Below are 19,056 nucleotides of genomic sequence, written 5' to 3'. Positions count from 1 at the left end.
GCGCTGGGGGGGGGAAGGGGGAGTTGGTATCATGTGACACGAGCGCCCGCACGTTGCCGTTTCCATGGAGACCTCGGAAGAATCAGCAGCGAAAAGGCTCCTGATTGCAGAGGCGGTGGCAAAGAGCCTCGAAGGCCGTCCTGTCCCCCCCCCCTGCAGGGTCTTGTGCTGCTGCAGCAGCCTCAAGCCAAGAAATCAAAGCCGCTCAGAGACACAGATGGAGGGAGTCCCCTGGGGCAGCCGCGGTGCGTTAAAAAAGCCTCTCTCTTTTTTAAAAAAAAAAGGGTTTTGTGTTGCCTTTGCTCACAATTCCACAAGGGGCGGAACGCTCCTCAGATGCCCGCTGGAGCCCACTTTCCTCTTAATTGGCCTCTTTAAAAGAACTGTGAAATGTGGCAGGTGCAAAGCGAAGACAATGGCCGAAGGACCGGGGAAATAGGAAGCGGACTCTTTCAGCTCAAATCGCTCCTGTGTCGCTACAGATCAGTCACGACCAGGACTGCGTGGTGCGCAAGACTTGGGGCAAACAGAGTTGCGGCTCAGTGGAAGAGAACCCGCTTGGCGCGCAGAAGGTCCCCGGTTCGATCCCGGGCATCGCCAGGACTAAGCGGTGTGTGATACGAAAGACCTGAGACCCTGGAGAACCACTGCCAGTCTGAGTGGAGGTTGTGGCTCAGTGTAAGAGCCTCTGTCTTGCGTGCTGAAGGTCCCCGGTTCAATCCCCGGCATCTCCAGTTAAAAGGACCTAGCAGGAGGTGATGAAGAAGACCTCAACCTGAGACTCTGGAGAACCACTGCCAGTCTGAGTGGAGGCTGTGGCTCAGTGGAAGAGCCTCTGCTTTGCGTGCAGAAGATCCCAGGTTCAATCCAGTAGGCAGTAGGTGATGCGAACGACCCCAGCTAGACTACCTGGAAAGCTGCTGCCAGTCTGAGCAGATAATCCTGACCTTCACGGAGCAAGGGTCTGATCCAGTATAAGGCAGCTTCATCATATTTTAGAGTCATGTGACCTGATCAATATCACTGGGCAATCCACTCTCTCCCTAACCCAGTGGTCCCCAACCTTTTTATCACCGGGGACCGGTCAACGCTTGACAAATTTACTCAGGCCCTGGGGGGGAGGGTAATCTTTTGCTGAGGGACGTCGCCGTCACCTGAGCCCCTGCTCCACTTGCTTTCATGCCGGCCCCCAACTTCCCGCCGCCCGCTGGGGGGTGCTGCCAGCAGCAGCTGCGCAGTGCCATGCCGAGGGGGAGCCCCCAGCCATGGCGGCCACTTGACAGCACCAAAGGTGAGCTGGTGGTAGAGTGGCAGGGCAGCCCACGAGGCAGCAGCCGGGGAGCAGGACGAGGAGGAGCCGCGGCCCGGTACCGACTGATCCATGGAACGGTACCGGTCTCTGGACCGGGGGTTGGGGACCGCTGCCCTAACCTACCTAACAGGGCTGTTGTTAAAATGAAATGGAGGGGGAGAGAGAATAACTCTCTGCAGACCATTCTAAGCTCCCTGGAGTAGGATTGAGATCTTTTTTGTCCCTCTTCCCCTCTGTTCTCATTCAGACAAACAAGCTGTGATCTGCTCTATACAGTCCAGAAGGCTTGTGAATTTCCCCACCACCATCCCCTTTGCTGACACAGAGCTCAGCTATCAAACTCTTGGGTTCCTGTAGCTTGCTGTCTTTCGTACAAACGCAGACTCCTAACCACAGTTTATCCTGAAGGGAGGAAGTATTAAAAGCCCAAGAATTTCCACAACTTGTTCTCATCTAAAAATAGACCCTCTCTGTCTATTCTGCTATTATTTACCACCCATATATATTGATAGGTGAATATGTTGTTCAATAATGTCACAAGTCCACTTAATGGCACAGATCTGTACCATGGATTATTAGAACAAGACAGAAAGGATTCATTGAAGCTACTCTGAATCCTGGCTAGTCAGGCGGATTTACAACTGTGGTCTTCTGATCAATTTCATTTCTGTTGAGGACAAACTTCAAGATAGGTGGTATGAAAAGTCACTGAGGTTATGGATGTGGACCAATCTGTGCTGAAAGCATTAATTGGAAATCAACCGCAGGAGAAAAGAGCAAGAGTCCAGGAGCACTTGAAAGACTAACAAAAATTGAGGCAGGGGAGGCATTTTTGTGAGTCACTGCTCACTTCTTCAGATCTTTAAGGTGCTCCTGGACGCCTGCCCTTTTCTACTGCAACACACAAACTAACATGGCTTCGAAATCAACTCAAGCTGGTGAACCAGCTTTCAGATTAGTAGGGGTTGTACCTGGGTCTGGTCCAGGGAACTACAATAATGATGAACAACATATATGAAAAAGCAACCTTTCTTTCTAAGGAGAAATAACTAAAGATAGAGTCTTCACAGTGGTAGGAGCGTGGTTGTGGAAAATCCTCCCTAAGGACATTTGGTTGATGCCTACTTCAGCAAGTTTCAGGTGCTAGGCAGGCTTCCCAAATTCCTGCTCTTGAGAATCTGGGGCGTGGCATCTAGCACTCTAGGAATTCCCCTTGGTGTCTGTGGTCTTCGTCACAGAGATTAGGGGATCATCCTAGAGTGGCACCCAGACCTGACATCATGTTGTTGTTAGGTGCGAAGTCGTGTCTGACCCATCGCGACTCCATGGACAATGATCCTCCAGGCCTTCCTGTCCTCTACCATTCCCCAGAGTCCATTTAAGTTTGCACCGACTGCTTCAGTGACTCCATCCAGCCACCACATTCTCTGTCGTCCCCTTCTTCTTTTGCCCTCAATCGCTCCCAGCATTAGGCTCTTCTCCAGGGAGTCCTTCCTTCTCATGAGGTGGCCAAAGTATTTGAGTTTCATCTTCAGGATCTGGCCTTCTAAGGGGCAGTCAGGGCTGATCTCCTCTAGGACTGACCGGTTTGTTCGCCTTGCAGTCCAAGGGACTCGCAAGTCTTCTCCAGCACCAGATTTCAAAAGCCTCAATTCTTTGACGCTCGGCCTTCCTTATGGTCCAACTTTCGCAGCCATACATTGCAACTGGAAAGACCATAGCGTTGACTAGATGCACATTCATTGGCCCGGTGATGTCTCTGCTTTTTAGGATGCTGTCTAGATTTGCCATAGCTTTCCTCCCCAGGAAAGCTATGACATCATATTGGCCCTAAATTCCGCGTTCCTCACATCCCCCAAATGCTTCCAGCATTTGCTTAGGCTGTGTTGGGAACTCTTGCGCCAGGTGAAGAAAACTCTATTATCCAAAGTTGTTTCTTATGAACTCGTTCTACTAATTGCAAAAACTCTCCCAACACACCACCGTGCAAGAAACCTTCCTGATACAAGCAAAGTCACCACCATTAGCGGAATGGATGCATAGGGTACAACCCTGAACATTTTTGGAGTTTTTAATTTTTTTTAAGGCTGGTTTGTGTGGTACAGTGGACTGAGTGTCTGACTAGGATCTGAGAAACTGAGGTTCAAGCCCTCACTTTGCCATGGAAGCTGGCAGGGTGACTTGGGGGCCAGTCATATTCTCTCAGCCTAACCTACCTCACAGGGTGGTTGTGAGGATCAATGGAGGAGAGGAGAACAATATAAGCCACATGGAGTTCTCATTGAGGAGGAAGGTGGGTTACTATTTTGATGGGCAGGCTCTAATTATTTTGTTTGGTGTAGTGGTTAGGAGTGCGGCCTTCTAATCTGGTGAGCCGGGTTCGATTCTGCACTCCCCCACATGCAGCCAGCTGGGTGGCCTGGGACTCGCCAAGGCGCTGATAAAGCTGTTCTAACAGAGCAGTAATATCAGGACTCTCTCAGCCTCACCCACCTCACAGGATGTCTGTTATGGGGAGAGGAAAGGGGAGGCGAATGTAAGCCACTATGAGACTCCTTCAGGTAGAGAAAAGCCGCATCTAAGAAACAACTCTTCTTCTTCTTCAGTAATATCAGGGCTCTCAGCCTCACCTCCCTCACAGGGTGTCTGTTGTGGGGAGAGGAAAAGGGACGCGAATGTAAGCTGCTTTGAGACTTCTTCAGGTAGAGAAAAGCAGCCTATAAAAAACAACTCTTCTTCTTCTTCTTCATCAATTCATTTGAATCACAATTGGACTAAATCCACCAACATCAGAAGGTTCAGGCTTGCACTGTGGGTCTAATGCTACTATCATTATTAATTTGACATCTTAACCGCCGCTCTTGGGCCAGCCGGCTCACAGCGGTTTACAACAGAAGAGTAAAAACACAATAATATCACCCCAACAACAATAAAAACCCCACCCTCCCACCTACAGCCCCATTTTTTTGTTTGTTATGTGCGAAGTCGTGTCCGACCCATCGCGACCCCATGGACAATGATCCTCCAGGCCTTCCTGTCCTCTACCATTCCCCGGAGTCCATTTAAGTTTGCACCTACTGCTTCAGTGACTCCATCCATCCACCTCATTCTCTGTCGTCCCCTTCTTCTTTTGCCCTCGATCTCTCCCAGCATTAGGCTCTTCTCCAGGGAGTCCTTCCTTCTCATGAGGTGGCCAAAATATTTGAGTTTCATCTTCAGGATCTGGCCTTCTAAGGAGCAGTCAGGGCTGATCTCCTCTAGGACTGACTGGTTTGTTCGCCTTGGAGTCCAAGGGACTCGCAAGAGTCTTCTCTAGCACCAGAGTTCAAAAGCCTCAATTCTTTGACGCTCGGCCTTCCTTATGGTCCAACTTTCGCAGCCATACATTGCAACTGGGAAGACCATAGCCTTGACTAAATGCACTTTTGTTGGCAGGGTGATGTCTCTGCTTTTTAGGATGCTGTCTAGATTTGCCATAGCTTTCCTCCCCAGGAGCAAGCGTCTTTTAATTTCTTTGCTGCAGTCCCCATCTGCAGTGATCTTGGAGCCCAGGAAAATAAAATCTGTCACTATCTCCATTTCTTCCCCTTCTATTTGCCAGGAATTGAGAGGGCCGGATGCCATGATCTTTGTTTTCTTGATGTTGAGTTTCAAGCCAACTTTGGCACTCTCCTCCTTCACCCGCATCAACAGGCTCTTTAGTTCCTCTTCACTTTCTGCCATTAGAGTGGTATCATCTGCATATCTGAGGTTGTTGATATTTCTCCCTGCAATCTTGATCCCAATTTGTGACTCCTCTAATCCCGCATTTCTCATGATGTGCTCTTCATACAAGTTAAATAGGCAAGGCGACAGTATACAGCCTTGCCGAACTCCTTTCTCAATTTTGAACCAGTCAGTGATTCATGTTCAGTTCTCACTGTTGCTTCTTGACCTGCATATAAATTTCTCAAGAGACAAATAAGATGCTCTGGTATTCCCATTTCTTTAAGAACTTGCCACAATTTGTTGTGCTCCACACAATCAAAGGCTTTAGCATAGTCAACGAAGCAGAAGTAGACGTTCTTCTGGTACTCCCTAGCTTTCTCCATGATCCAGCGTATGTTGGCAATTTGATCTCTAGTTCCTCTGCCTCTTCGAAATCCTGCCTGTACTTCTGGAAGTTCTCGGTCCACATATTGCTGGATCCTAGCTTGTAGGATTTTGAGCATAACTTTGCTAGCATGAGAAATTAGTGCGATGGTGCGGTAGTTTGAACATTCTTTGGCATTGCCCTTCTTTGGGATTGGAATGTAAACTGACCTTTTCCAATCCTGTGGCCATTGTTGAGTTTTCCAAATTTGCTGGCATATTGAGTGTAGCACTTTTACTGCATCGTCCTTTAAGATTTTGAATAGTTCAACTGGAATGCTGTCACTACCACTAGCTTTATTGTTGCTCAGACTTCCTAAGGCCCATTTGACTTCACATTCCAGGATGTCTGGCTCCAGGTCAGTAACTACCCCATTGTGGTCATCAGGGATGTTAAGCTCGCTCTTGTATAGTTCTTCTGTATAATTTTGCCACCTTTGTTTGATCTCTTCTGCTTCTGTGAGGTCCCTACCATTTTGGTCCCTTATCATACCCATCTTTGCATGAAACGTTCTCTTCATATCTCCAATTTTCTTGAAAAGATCTCTGGTCCTCCCCATTCTATTGTTTTCTTCTATTTGTTTGCACTGTTCATTTAAGAAGGCATTCTTATCTCTTCTAGCTTTTCTCTGGAATTCTGCATTCAATTGGGTGTATCTTTCTCTTTCTCCCTTGCCTTTCACTTCCCTTCTCTCCTTAGCTATTTGTAAAGCTTCCTCAGACAGCCATTTTGATTTCTTGCATTTCTTTTTCTTTGGGATGGTTTTAGTTGCTACCTCTTGTACAATGTTGCGAACCTCCGTCCATAGTTCTTCAGGCACTCTGTCTATCAGATCTAATTCCTTAAATCTATTTGTCACCTCCACTGTGTATTCGTCAGGGATATGATTTAGTTCATACCTGAGTGGCCTAGTGCTTTTCCCTACTTTCTTCAATTTAAGCCTAAATTTTGCAACAAGAAGCTCATGATCTGAACCACAATCAGCTCCTGGTCTTGTTTTTATTGACTGGATAGAACTTTTCCATCTTTGGCTGCAGAGCACATAGTCAATCTGATTTCTGTGTTGACCGTCTGGTGATGTCCATGTGTAGAGTCGTCTCTTGGGTTGCTGGAAAAGAGTGTTTGCTATGACCATTGTATTCTCTTGACAAAATTCTACCAGCCTGTGCCCTGCTTCATTTTGTACTCCAAGGCCAAACTTGCCTGTTATCCCGGTTATCTTTTGGCTTCCTACTTTAGCATTCCAATCCCCCATGATGATAAGCACATCATTTTTGGGCGTTGCTTCTAGAAGGTGTTGTAGGGCTTCATAGAACTGATCAACTTCATCCTCTTCAGCAGCAGTGGTTGGGGCGTAGACCTGGATCACTGTGATGTTGAATGGTTTGTCTTGGATTCGAACTGAGATCATTCTGTCATTTTGGGGATTGTATCCCAAGACTGCTTTTCCTACTCTCTTATTGATTATGAATGCTACTCCATTTCTTCTGCGAGATTCTTGTCCACAGTAGTATACCTGATGGTCATCTGAATTAAATTCACCCATTCCTGTCCATTTTAGTTCACTGATTCCTAAAATGTCGATGTTCAGTCTTCTCATTTCTTGTTTAACCACGTCCAGCTTGCCTTGATTCATGGATCTGACGTTCCAGGTTCCTATGGAATAAAAATCTTTACAGCATCGGACTGTCTTTTCGCCACCAGTTACTTCCACAACTGAGCGTCCTTTCGGCTTTGGCCCAGCCGCTTCATTCATTCTGGCGCTACTCGTACTAGCCGTCTGCTCATCCCCAGTAGCATATTGGACACCTTCCGACCTGAGGGGCTCATCTTCCAGCGTCATATCGTTATGCCTATTGGAACTGTCCATAGAGTTTTCATGGCAAAGATACTGGAGTGGTTTGCCATTGCCTTCTCCAGTGGATCACCTTTTGTCAGAGCTCTCAGCTATGACCTGTCCGTCTTGGGTGGCCCTGCACGGCATAGCTCATAGCTTCACTGAACTACGCAAGCCCCCTTGCCACAACAAGGCAGCGATCCTTGAAGGGGGACAGCCCCATTAGGCCCAACTAGTATAAACCAATTCCACGTCACAAGTAGATATGGTGGCTAGATGTTCCAAATACGATGGTTAGGTGTTTTTTGATGATTTGAAGGATTTTTTTTTAGGAAGGGCCACCCAGATCTTCCACATTCTGGCCTATGTCTGTCCCACTGTTCAGCCAATCGTTACTTCCCTGAAGCAGCTCATTAAAATCAAAATCTGACACGAAAAGACAGGCATAAGTTCAATGCAGAACACTCCTTGGGAAGGCACTCCTCAGCATGGGGTGGGTCCTGACAAGACGGAGAAGCTGCTTGGTGACCAGTTGGAAGGTCAAGTGGGGAAGGGAGCTCCCTGCTGGCTCTTGACCCAGGCACTGAGGGAGGGTTGCCCGGCTGCTTCCAGCCCTTCCTGGAAACCAGAAGGAAGGGAACCCAGTTCCTCTTGCTCCGGAGCTTAGGCCAATAGTGGGAATGAAGAATTCTTTAAACGTATTTCACGCTTTCCCCGTGGCACTAGAAAGACACATTGTGAGGTTTTGGTGATAAACCGTTACTGGCTTAAAAGAAACAGCTGAGTCACCGAAAGTTCCTTCAGATGAGTAAACAGCCAACAGAAGTCAAAAAGAAAAAAACCAAAGGTGATGGGGGGGGGGATGAATTAACATCAAGACATGAGTCATGCATCTGTGGTGGCAAGTGTGGTCACCTCTGGAAGGTGGCACAGAGGGGCCAGTGGCTCAGCAATGAAGCCTGCGACGAAACCTGGTTCTCTCAATTCGCTCAGGGAACCCAAGAAGGTTGAAGGCAGCCTGAAAGAATTCTCGGGTAGCATGATCTACTCTTGCAAGCTTACGGAGGCCCAGAAAAGAAACCTTGGTCATGGGATCCCCAAATTACCTTCAAAACCTCCTGGTATGACATGAGAGAACTGATCTGCCTAGCTCGGTATTGTTTGCAAGGGGCTGGGCAGAAACAGGCCTTCTTCAGCACCTGCTCCCAGAGATACCTTTCACCAAAGATGTCAGGAAGAGACAGCTTGGTGTAGTGGTCAGGAGTGCGGACTTCTAATCTGGTGAGCCAGGTTTGACTGCAGCCAGCTAGGTGACCTTGGGCTTGCCACAGCACTGATAAAACAGCATGGATAAAACTGTTCTGACTGAGCAATAATATCAGGGCTCTCTCAGCCTCACCTCCCTCACAGGGTGTCTGTGGTGGGGAGAGGAAAGGGAAGGCAAATGTAAGCCGCTTTGAGACTCCTTCGGGTAAAGAAAAGCGGCATATAAGAACCAACTCTTTTTCTTGATTTAATTATTTTGTCTGCATGGGTGTTATCACCAAGCTACAACCCTTCCCAGACTAGAAGTTACCTTCTGAACATAGGGAGTGATGAGACTGTATGGGAAAGGGCGCAAGGGGGAGTGGAGAGAAATAGCGGGGAATCCCACAGATAAGATCCTGCTGTGGGCAACAGCTGCAGGCATGCCCAATATCACTGGAATTTACAGTAGGGCTTCTCTGCATGATCTCAGTGAGCAGTTATTGAAACCACTTAAATGATTTCCCCCTTAATGGGCCTTCAGCCATTTAAGGATTTAAGAATTTCACAAGATGTGTCTGGAATCTAGCTGACAGCCAGCGCTGCCTGCAGAGAGATGGCCTAGCATGTGTGCTCTGTTCATCTGCAGCTACTAACAGGGCAGCAGCATTCTGAGTCAACTAGCAGCTTGCAAACAGCATTGCAGCAGTCCATCCAAGGAGCTACTGTGGCAAGAAAGACAGTGGCCCAGTCGATGCTCTGTAGGAAATACGCCCCACTGAATGACACTGACAAAATCGACTGTTGGCCAAAACTGCCAGGAGAATTCCAAAATAGTGCTGGCAAGGTGGGCGCAGAAACGGATTCAGAAAGAGGAACAATTTATACCTGACCCTGCTGAGCACTTGTCAATACACACCTGGCTCCAAGAGCATGTAAGCTGCACCCTGTCAATACCTCGATCATCTGAAATCATTGGTCAAATTGGCACAGCATCTTTGAGCACTTGTTCCAAATAGCCCTAGTCCCTCAGCTCCCTGACAGTAACTCACCGGATCACTCTCGTTGGTACGGAAGATCGCTCTGGGCTTCTCTGGAGCAAGTTGAGCATCCTGGATGACAGCACTACTTTGCCAAGCCCTCGGTCCAGTCCAGAGAAGGCAGTCAGGTTCTAACTAGAGAGGAAGAACGATAAAAAGACAAATGGGATTCTGGGCTGTATCAAATGGAGTATCATGTCCAGATCACGGAAAGTGATGGTACAGCTTTACTCTGCTCTGTTTCGGCCTCGCTTGGAGGACTATGTTCAGTTTTGGGCCCCCCAGTTGGATGTAGAGTGTCCAGAGGAGGGCAACAAAGATATATGAGGAACGGTTGGGGGAGCTTGGTCTGTTTAGCCTGGAAACGAGGTGACTGAAAATGGATCTGATAGCCATCTTCAAGTATTTAAAAGGCTGTCATATAGAGCAGTAGTCCCCAACCTTTTTATCACCGGGGACCGGTCAGCACTTGACAATTTTACTGAGACCCTGGGCGGAGGGTAGTCTTTTGCTGAGTGACGCTGCTGCCTGAGCCCCTGCTCCACTTGCTTTCCTGCCAGCACCCCTGACTTCCCGCCGCCCGCTGAGTGGCGCTGCCAGAAGCAGCTCCACAGTGCCACGCCGAGGGGGAGCCCCAGCCATTGGGGCCGCTGGAGAGCACCAAAGGTGAGCCAGGGGCCGAGTGGCAGGGCAGCCCCCGAGGCAGCAGCCGGGGAGGAGGACAAGGAGCCGCGGCCCGGTACCGACTGATCCACGGACCGGTCCCGGGGGTTGGGGACCACTGATATAGAGGATGGAGCAGAGTTGTTTTCTCTTGCCCTGGAGGGACGGACCAGAACCAATGGGATGAAATTAATACAAAAGAAATTCCATCTGAACATCCGGAAGAAGTTCCTGACAGTTAGAGTGGTTCCTCAGTGGAACAGGTTTCCTCGGGAGGTGGTGGGTTCCCCATCTTTGGAAATTTTTAAACAGATACTGGATAGCCATCTGATGGAGAGGCTGATTCTGTGAATGCTCAAGGGGGTGGCAGGTTACAGTGGATGAGTGATAGGCTTGTGAGTGTCCTGCATAGTGCAGGAGGTTGGACTAGATGACCCAGGAGGACCCTTCCAACTCTAAGATTCTATGATTCTACGACAGCTCATCTAGCAACATCTATTTGGCAGAGAATAACTTCTGAAGGGCTGCTCCCTCTCAGGAGGGCAAAATCCCCCACCCTCTAAATTAGCCTTTTTCAACCATATGACCATGGAGTATCCTGAAATAATTTTTCCGATTTTAAGGATCCCAGGAAGTGATGTCAGCTGGCTATGCCTCTACCACACTGCCAGAAATGACATCACTCCCCCCACCTGTAGCCCTCCTTTTGCTCTCTCCCCCCTCCTTTATTACTACTATGGTCTCTGTCTCGTATAGACCAGAGAGTAGGAGCTGAGAAGACAGCCCAGACCCTCCCATGCCATGCCACTTCAGAGCTCTCACGGACCCCCTTCAGAACTCCTGTAGACTCCCCCAGCTTGGTGCAGTGGTTAGGAGTACGGACTTCTAATCTGGTAAACTGGGTTCGACTCTGCGCTCCCCCACATGCAACCAGCTGGGTGGCTTTGGGCTCACCCACAGGACTGATAAGGCTGTTCTGACCGAGCAGTGATATCAGGGCTCTCTCAGCCCCACCCACCTCACAGGGTGTCTGTTGTGGGGAGAGGAAGGGGAAGGCGAATGTAAGCCGCTTTGAGACTCCTTCGGGTAGAGAAAAGCGGCCTATAAGAACCAACTCTTCTTCTTCTTCTAAATGATAGACAGAAGAGGTCACCGGTAGAGTACCTGCTTTGCATTGTATGGGCACACTCAGAAGACCTGCCAGTCACTAGTAGCACCAGAGAAGAAAAAAGCTGATGTGGTCTGTCCCTAGTAGCTCCCAACACAGCATGAAACATATACAGAAAATGTACAGAAATATAAGCATTTCAAACCTGAAGAATCCTGGAATGAACCTGATATTTTCAGTGTTTTATATCATCGTGAAAAATTATAAGGTGAAAATGTATCATATTCGTTAAGGACAAGGCATGAATCAGACCATTTATAGACAAAATAGCAATTTCATATAATGTGATGATGAAAAGCATGCTTATATTTCTGCATATGTTTTAGGTAGTTTTGGGCGCTACTGAGCAAAGTGGTTACCCTGAAATTAAGTGACAATCTGGACCTTGTTCTGGCTCTCGTCATTACACGATAAAGATGAATGTTTTGAATTTGTAGCCATCTGCAGAATCATAGAATCATGGAAGGGACTACCAGGGTTATCTAGTCCAGCCTCCATGTTAGCTTTTTGCACTGTATGGGGGCAAGTAAATCAAAGCCCTGCGGAGGGGCTGTAGCTCAGTGATAATCTGCTTGGCATGCAGAAGGTCCGAAGTCCACTTGTCATGCAGAAGGTCTGAGCATCTCCACTTACAGGATCTGGCAGGAGGTAATGTGATAGTCCTCTACCTCAGACCTGGAAGTATTGCTGCCAGTCTGAGTAGACAATACTGACCTTAATGGACCAACAGCCTGATTCAGTAAAAGGCTGCCCTTCCAGACTCGCTCACCCTTCTGTCCATCACAGTGTAGCTGTTTTGGCAGCTAGACAGATCCCATAATTGCTGCTGCCAGCCGGAGGAGACAATACTGCGCTAGATGAGCCAATGCTCTGACTCAGCGCATGGTGGTTTCATGTGGTCCCTAGGAAAGGGTTTGTTTCGTACAGCATAATCAGAGTGACGGATAAAGGGGCAAGAGCGATTCTTTATCCTGGTTTTTCTATTGCTTTGGGGCCTGGGACTCAGAATGTAGCAAGGGGCCAAATCTCTTCTCAAAATCCTTTAAAGATTCCAGAGATTAAACTAGGACCTTGTGCACCTATAGTATATATGCTGGTGAATTATGGGAACCGCCAGGAAGGGCTAATGATCCCAGGCTCAAGGTAGGGGTAGTCAACCTGTGGTCCTCCAGATGTCCATGGACTACAATTCCCATGAGCCCCCTGCCAGCAAATTCTGGCAGGGGCTCATGGGAATTGTAGTCCATGGACATCTGGAGGACCACAGGGTGACTACCTTGCACTAAAGCTCTGTCTCAAACTAGGTGTGCCTCCCAGTTCGAAAAACCGGGGAGCCAAACTTCGACCAAGCCAGATAAGCGTGATCTGGAACTCATAACATTCAGAGACAAAAAAACAGCCCCTGAAGCTTCCAAGCTTGGCCAATTTCCCTAATGGAAAAGATAAAATAAAAATAAAAGTGATCACATGGCAGAACCAAAGCCATGCCTGGAATTGAGAAGCCTATAAGGCAGAAATGTTCCTAGTAGAATCATAGAGTTGGAAGGGACTGCCAGGGTCATCTAACCCAAGCAGAAAGCAGGAAACTCACACCTACCTGCCCACCCACAGAGACCCCAATTTCATGCCCAAGTGATGTCCCCACCAAAAATCTCCAGAATCCAGCCTGGCCTGGAGAAAATTCACTTACCATCCCACAGTGGCAATTAGCAGTTCCCTGGGTATGCAAGGAAGGGCCCCAAGAGACAAACGCTGGCACATCCCTTCCTGCCCACCCACTCACCATCTGGCTAAATTCATAAAATCGGCGTATCTGTAAGATGAATATCTAGCCTCTGCTTAAAAACTTCCAAAGGAGAACCCACGACCTCCCGAGGAAGCATGTTCCACGGAGGAACCACTCTGTCAGAAACTTATTCCGGATATTTAGCTAAAACTTTGTTTGAATTAATTTAAACCCATTGGTTCTGGTTTGACCCTCTGGGGCAACAAAAAACAACTCTGCTCCATCCTCTAAGTCAGTGGTCCCCAACCCCCAGTCCGTGGATCAGTCGGTGCCGGGCTGCGGCTTGTCCTCCTCCCCGGCTGCTGCCTTGGGGGCTGCCCTGCCACTCTGCATCTGGCTCACCTTTGGTGCTCTCCGGCGGCTGCCATGGCTGGGGCTCCCCCTCGGTGTGGTACTGCGCAGTTGCTGCTAGCAATGGTGCCCAGTGGGCGGCGGGAAGTCAGGGGCACCAGCCGGAAAGCAAGCGGAGCAGGGGCTCAGGCAGTGGTGGCAATGTCCCTCAGCAAAAGACTACCCGCCCCGGGCTTCAATAAAATTGTCAAGCGTTGACTGGTCCCCGGTGATAAAAAGGTTGGGAACCACTGTCAGTACTTGAAGATGGCTATTAGAATCTTTACTCCTTGTTAGGCATTTGAATTATACAGTTAAGTCACGGAATCAGAAAATGAGCCTTCCTGTTTTGCTGCAGATGTGCAAAGTCTTGGAAGAATAAGGCTCAAACATCTGCCCCAGCCCCACCAGGATGCATCCAAATAATGCATTTATACAGAACTGAGGGTGGAGGACCATGAACGAAAAGGGATACACACCTTGTGACCCTGGCGAAGAAGCCTTTTCAGATTCCGCAGCATCATCCCTGCCAATAAAAACAGAATGCCTTTCAAAACATCCAACAGAAGGTGATTTGTTTCATGCATTTATACTTAAAAAAAAATTCAAAAGATACTGCAGGGCCATCATGGAAGAAACTCTCAAGGAAGAGTAAGGAATGGTGTTGTCAGGGAGCCTTATCTGAGTTTAGGTTATCCACCTGGCTGCGGGATCAATTCCCTTCCTGGTAGGGGGATGTCACCTGCAGGTACTGGAACCTGTCTCAGCCTGCCTGCAGGTGGTTCTTATGCTAGGAGGCTGTACTTCAGCAGGCTATAAAAACAGGAAGAGGAAACAGCAGCAGTTGGGATCCATAGGGACATGGAACTGCTGGGAATTGTTGCTGCTAAGAAGCCCCGAACAACTGAAGGTACCTGAGGATCTTTACAATTGTTGTTTGCTTTATGTTCTGGTATTAAAGTATTTCTGTACCATGGCATTGGGCCATGTTGAACATTCTCTGACCACCCAAATCCTCTGGAAAGAATCCTTGCCTCAGGCAAGAAAACAGCCTCTGGCATAACAAATGTGCTCCCTACCTTTGTACAATACCAAGGCAGCTAGCCAAGAACTTAAAGAGATTCCACTGGTTGAATTAGACATAGGACCAGGATTCATTTTCCTGTCATGGCTGGCCACAATGCTTGTGGGAAGCCAATCTTCAGCTGTTTATCCTTAGTAACTGTTCTTCAGAGGTGGACTACCTTGGAATATGGAGGTTTCATTGTGCTGCCATTAACCACTGACAGATTCATCCTACGTACATCTGTCCAGTTCATTTAAAATTGTTCTCATGTGATTATTTCAGTGTGCTGCAGCGGTGCACTCATTCCAAGTACAAAATCAATAAGACATTTATGCCCGGGGGGGGGGGGATTCTCCCCTATTCTATCTTCCGAAAGGGGAGAGGGAAGAACCTGAATTGTGAAAATAAGTGTCTTTTACTCTAGAATTCTTTAGGTAATTATAGGGGGCTCTCCTACTAAACTCTGGATTAACAGGCACTCCCTGATCATTCTCTAACTCTAAAACAGAACGTAAAGAAAAAGAAAGCCTTTTGGAAATAGTCTTTTGTATAATCCTTCAAAAGCAACAACAACTTCAAGTCATCTCCATTTCCTGTGACCGTGAACTTCATCACGCAATGAAAGCTAGAAGCGGTTTGAGCATTAAATCTACAAAGCAAAAATTAAACGAAAACTTTGCTTCTCATATAGAACTATTCCGATGCACAGCTTTCAAAGCAGGGCACCAACCTCAGAATGACGGGAGCTTCCAAACAGCCTTTGGTGAACCGTAGCTACAGACAGAAGATATGGATGATGGCTAGGTCAGTATCTCCAGGACTCTTCCTGATGGAATGAAATGTACAAAAATGAAATCAGCTTTGTCAAAAAGGGATTTCACTTCAAACAGTAAAATAACGCTTTTTCAAAATTTATTCCACTGACAAAGGCTTCTAGCAATGAATCATAGAATCACAGAATCATAGAGCTGGAAGGGGCCACACAGGTCATCTAGTCCAGCCCCCTGCTCAATGCAGGATCATAGAATCATAGAGTTGGAAGGGGTCATACAGGCCATCTAGTCCAACCCCCTGCTCAATGCAGGATCAGCCCTAAGCATCCTAAAGCATCCAAGAAAAGTGTGTATCCAACCTTTGCTTGAAGACTGCCAGTGAGGGGGAGCTCACCACCTCCTTAGGCAGCCTATTCCACTGCTGAACTACTCTGACTGTGAAATTTTTTCCCTGATATCTAGCCTATATCGTTGCACTTGAAGTTTAAACCCATTACTGCGCGTCCTTTCCTCTGCAGCCAATGGGAACACCATCCTGCCCTCCTCCAAGTGACAACCTTTCAAATACTTAAAGATGGCTATCATGTCCCCTCTCAACCTCCTTTTCTTTTTCTTTTTTTTTTAAAAAGGAGTGACATCGCTTATCAAAACAGTAGTTTGCTAGTTGTTTTTGGAAGAACCCAGGAGTTAGACCTGGCGTTCCCAAAGCCTTGCTAGTGAGATCCTGTTTAGATCAAAAACTCCTTCCAAGAACTCCCCCTGCCAGTTTCTCTAATGGAAAAAGTTGGAAACTTTGGGGGATTGCTGAAAAGAAACTCCTATGATGTATGTTTCCTTCTAGAATCAGTACACACTTCTTAAGGGAAGCTTTTTCACAGTTAAAATGTACAGCATGAAAATGTTTGTGAACCCTCTGTTTCTCCACAGGTTAAAGTGGTACATTTTGCGAAGCAATGGAAAAAAAAACCTCTTATGAAATGTTTTCTCGTTTTGAGTGAGGATAAACCAAACAAAGCAGTTCACACATTCTAAGTGTACAGCATACAAATGTTTTCCACCTTTGCTTACCTCTCAGATGGCAAAAATTAAAGATATACACACTAACATAAGGTGTAGAAGTCTGCATCTCTTAAGTATTGGGTATACCTGCAGTTTTTCTTTTAAATTTCGTAAGTGTGCCAAATAATATAATTGTACATGCCACCAAGAGCACAATCCTCAGCACACTTACAGCGTTCTGTCCACTGAAGTAAGTGAGCTTAGACAGGTATAACTCTGTTTAGGATTGCACTGTAATTTCTCCCCCCCCCCCCCATGGCTTCAAGATTTCTGGAAATTTTGTATCTCTAGTCCTGTTTATCAAAAGCAAACATTTCTTTTTAAAATCCCTGCACCTGTCTACTTGTTAAAGTAGCAAGAAACATCTTTTAGCAAATTAATCTTTCATTTAGAAGGTTTCCATTTTTGCATTTTGCTGAAAAGAACTATGCAGCTTGACGCTTGTATTAATCGACTGTTGCTCCACTGGTATACTATTCAGAAAGTGCAGGAGTAAGAAGCGACTGACAAATGAACCAGCTTCATTGCTGTTCACAGGGACCAACCCTGTATGTTTTCTCATACCTCCTTGAACCCGGCTGCTCAAACAGGGAAGTCTTATAGCATTCCAGGAAGATATTCACATTCAAATTTCAGTAACCTGCTACACAATGGGAAATCCAGATCTGCGAAAAATGCCTTCACGAATCCTTGTTTTTGAACTCTGGAGCAAGGGAGACACTATAAAAGAGATGCTTTCAGCTCATATTCAAGATTGTAATGAAACATACATATCAGTATTCTACCTTCTACAATGTTTGTTATTATCATTATGTTGTTATTGTTACTGTTTGTTATCACATTTTTATAAACTGAGTGAACTGTATTGTTCCTGTTTCATTTGAAACGCCCTGAGCCTTGGAGAGGGTGGTATCTTTCCCTTCTTCATAATTTGTTAAGGGCCAAGTCTCACGATTGGGCTTTGAATCTAGTATGTAAATAAAATGAATAAATATCAAGTACACACGTCTTGAAGATACCATGTACAACTAACCACATAAGCTAGGATTGCCCCCTTCATTTTGGAAAAGAAGTATAAAGGTATCCCCTGTGCAAGCACCATGTCTGACCCTTGGGGTGACACCCTCTAACATTTTCATGGCCGACTCAATACGGGGTGGTTTGCCAGTGCCTTCCCCAGTCATTACCGTTTTACCCCCCCAGCAGTCAGCTGGGTACTCATTTTACCGACCTCGGAAGGATGGAAGGCTGAGTCAACCTTGAGCCGTCTGCTGGGATTGAACTCCCAGTCTCATGGGCAGAGCTTCAGACTGCATGTCTGCTGCATTACCACTCTGCGCCACAAGAGGCTCAAAAAAAAAAGTATACAGGATTCTAAAATGGGCCATGTTCTACAAACGTGTCAAGCCCACAATTGCATGGCAGAACCTTTTGCCAGTTACTCCTGGAATTGTGCCTCATTCACAAAAAGATTCTGGAGTTTAAACTGGAAGATACCCTGGAATTAAAGGTTGTACTGGCTAATGCTCCAAACCCACAAATCCTAATGGCAGAAAATATGAGCACATACCCCATTCAGTTCTAGAGCAGGGGTAGTCAACCTGTGGTCCTCCAGATGTTCATGGACTACAATTCCCAGTGTTTGCTGGCAGGGGCTCATGGGAATTGTAGTCCATGAACATCTGGAGGACAACAGGTTGACTACCCACTGCTCTAGAGTATTACTACTACATAGCCAGTGAACGAAGTGTTGGATTGGCACCAGGGGCACCATAAAGTTTATTGGCTTACTTTGGGACAGTCACTTTCACACTAACCTATATAACAGGATTGCTGTGATAACAAAAATGTTTTGTACACTACCCTGAGCTCCACAGAGCAGGAGCAAACTGAGAAGTTCAAATGGCCCAGGGAAAAGCCAAGCGGAATGGCCCCTGCGATGCTACAAGCCAATGCTGCAGAGATCACCCAGCTCAGCAATGCAAACAAAGGGTATTAGCTCACCCCACTGCTTCCTCCTGAAAACAGGCAGTGTCATGGGGGAAGAGACAACTGGTGACCTGACACCAGTTACTGTGGCTAATGAAAGCTCTCAGCCCAAAAGCCCCTGAGATTTTCACAGAGGTCTCCAGAGCTTGGTTATGCTTGTGCTGGTCCACAAGAACTAAGGCAGTGGCCCACTGGGAAATTTCCCTGTAAGTTAAATGGCCAGTGCACCACTGACATGGAGAAAGTTGGGGGAGGAATCTAAGATACAATATAGTTTAAGCATGGTGTTCTGCTTAGCACGGGAATAGATTTTTCCACTCTCTAAGAAAAAATGTGGCTATTCTGTCCATTAGACAGAACCACTGCAAACTGTTCCAGAAGGAATAGCATTTGCCATTATTTGCTCTGTGGGAACTAATAACCTGGTGATTCCCAGCCAGCATAAAGCATGTCTGACCTCGACCAGGGCCAGGGCGTTTTCAGTCCTAGGCCCCTATCTGGTGGAATGAGCTCCTGGAAGAGCTGAGGGCCCTGTCGGAGCGGACACAACTCCGCAGGGCCTGCTAGATGGAGCTCTTCCACCAGGGATTTGGATGAGGCCAGGGCAAGGAAGATCCCTGGGTCCCTCCCCTTAGATACTCCTGGCATCTTCATAC

General features: G+C 47.1%; 1 protein-coding gene across 2 annotated transcripts in view; it reads right to left on the bottom strand.

Moving 5' to 3' along the window:
- The window catches only part of DAP3 (death associated protein 3), a 44,966-nt gene that overhangs the window by 23,408 nt on the left and 2,502 nt on the right, over positions 1–19,056 (bottom strand). The window contains exons 2-5 of one of the 2 annotated variants that reach the window (XM_077322786.1): positions 16,976–17,131; positions 15,310–15,405; positions 13,993–14,039; positions 9,579–9,701 (exon numbers count right to left, since the gene is read on the bottom strand). In XM_077322786.1, coding sequence (XP_077178901.1) covers positions 9,579–9,701; positions 13,993–14,037 — 168 coding nt within the window. In that variant the 5' untranslated portion in view covers positions 14,038–14,039; positions 15,310–15,405; positions 16,976–17,131. The remainder of the gene's footprint in view (positions 1–9,578; positions 9,702–13,992; positions 14,040–15,309; positions 15,406–16,975; positions 17,132–19,056) is intronic. The other variant, XM_077322796.1, reaches the window with a different exon arrangement.

The sequence above is a fragment of the Paroedura picta genome, chromosome 1, assembly GCF_049243985.1.
Source record: "Paroedura picta isolate Pp20150507F chromosome 1, Ppicta_v3.0, whole genome shotgun sequence".
Lineage (NCBI taxonomy): Eukaryota > Metazoa > Chordata > Lepidosauria > Squamata > Gekkonidae > Paroedura > Paroedura picta.
The sequence above is the reverse complement of the archived record's forward strand: the minus strand, read 5'-3'. Positions and strand labels throughout refer to the sequence as shown.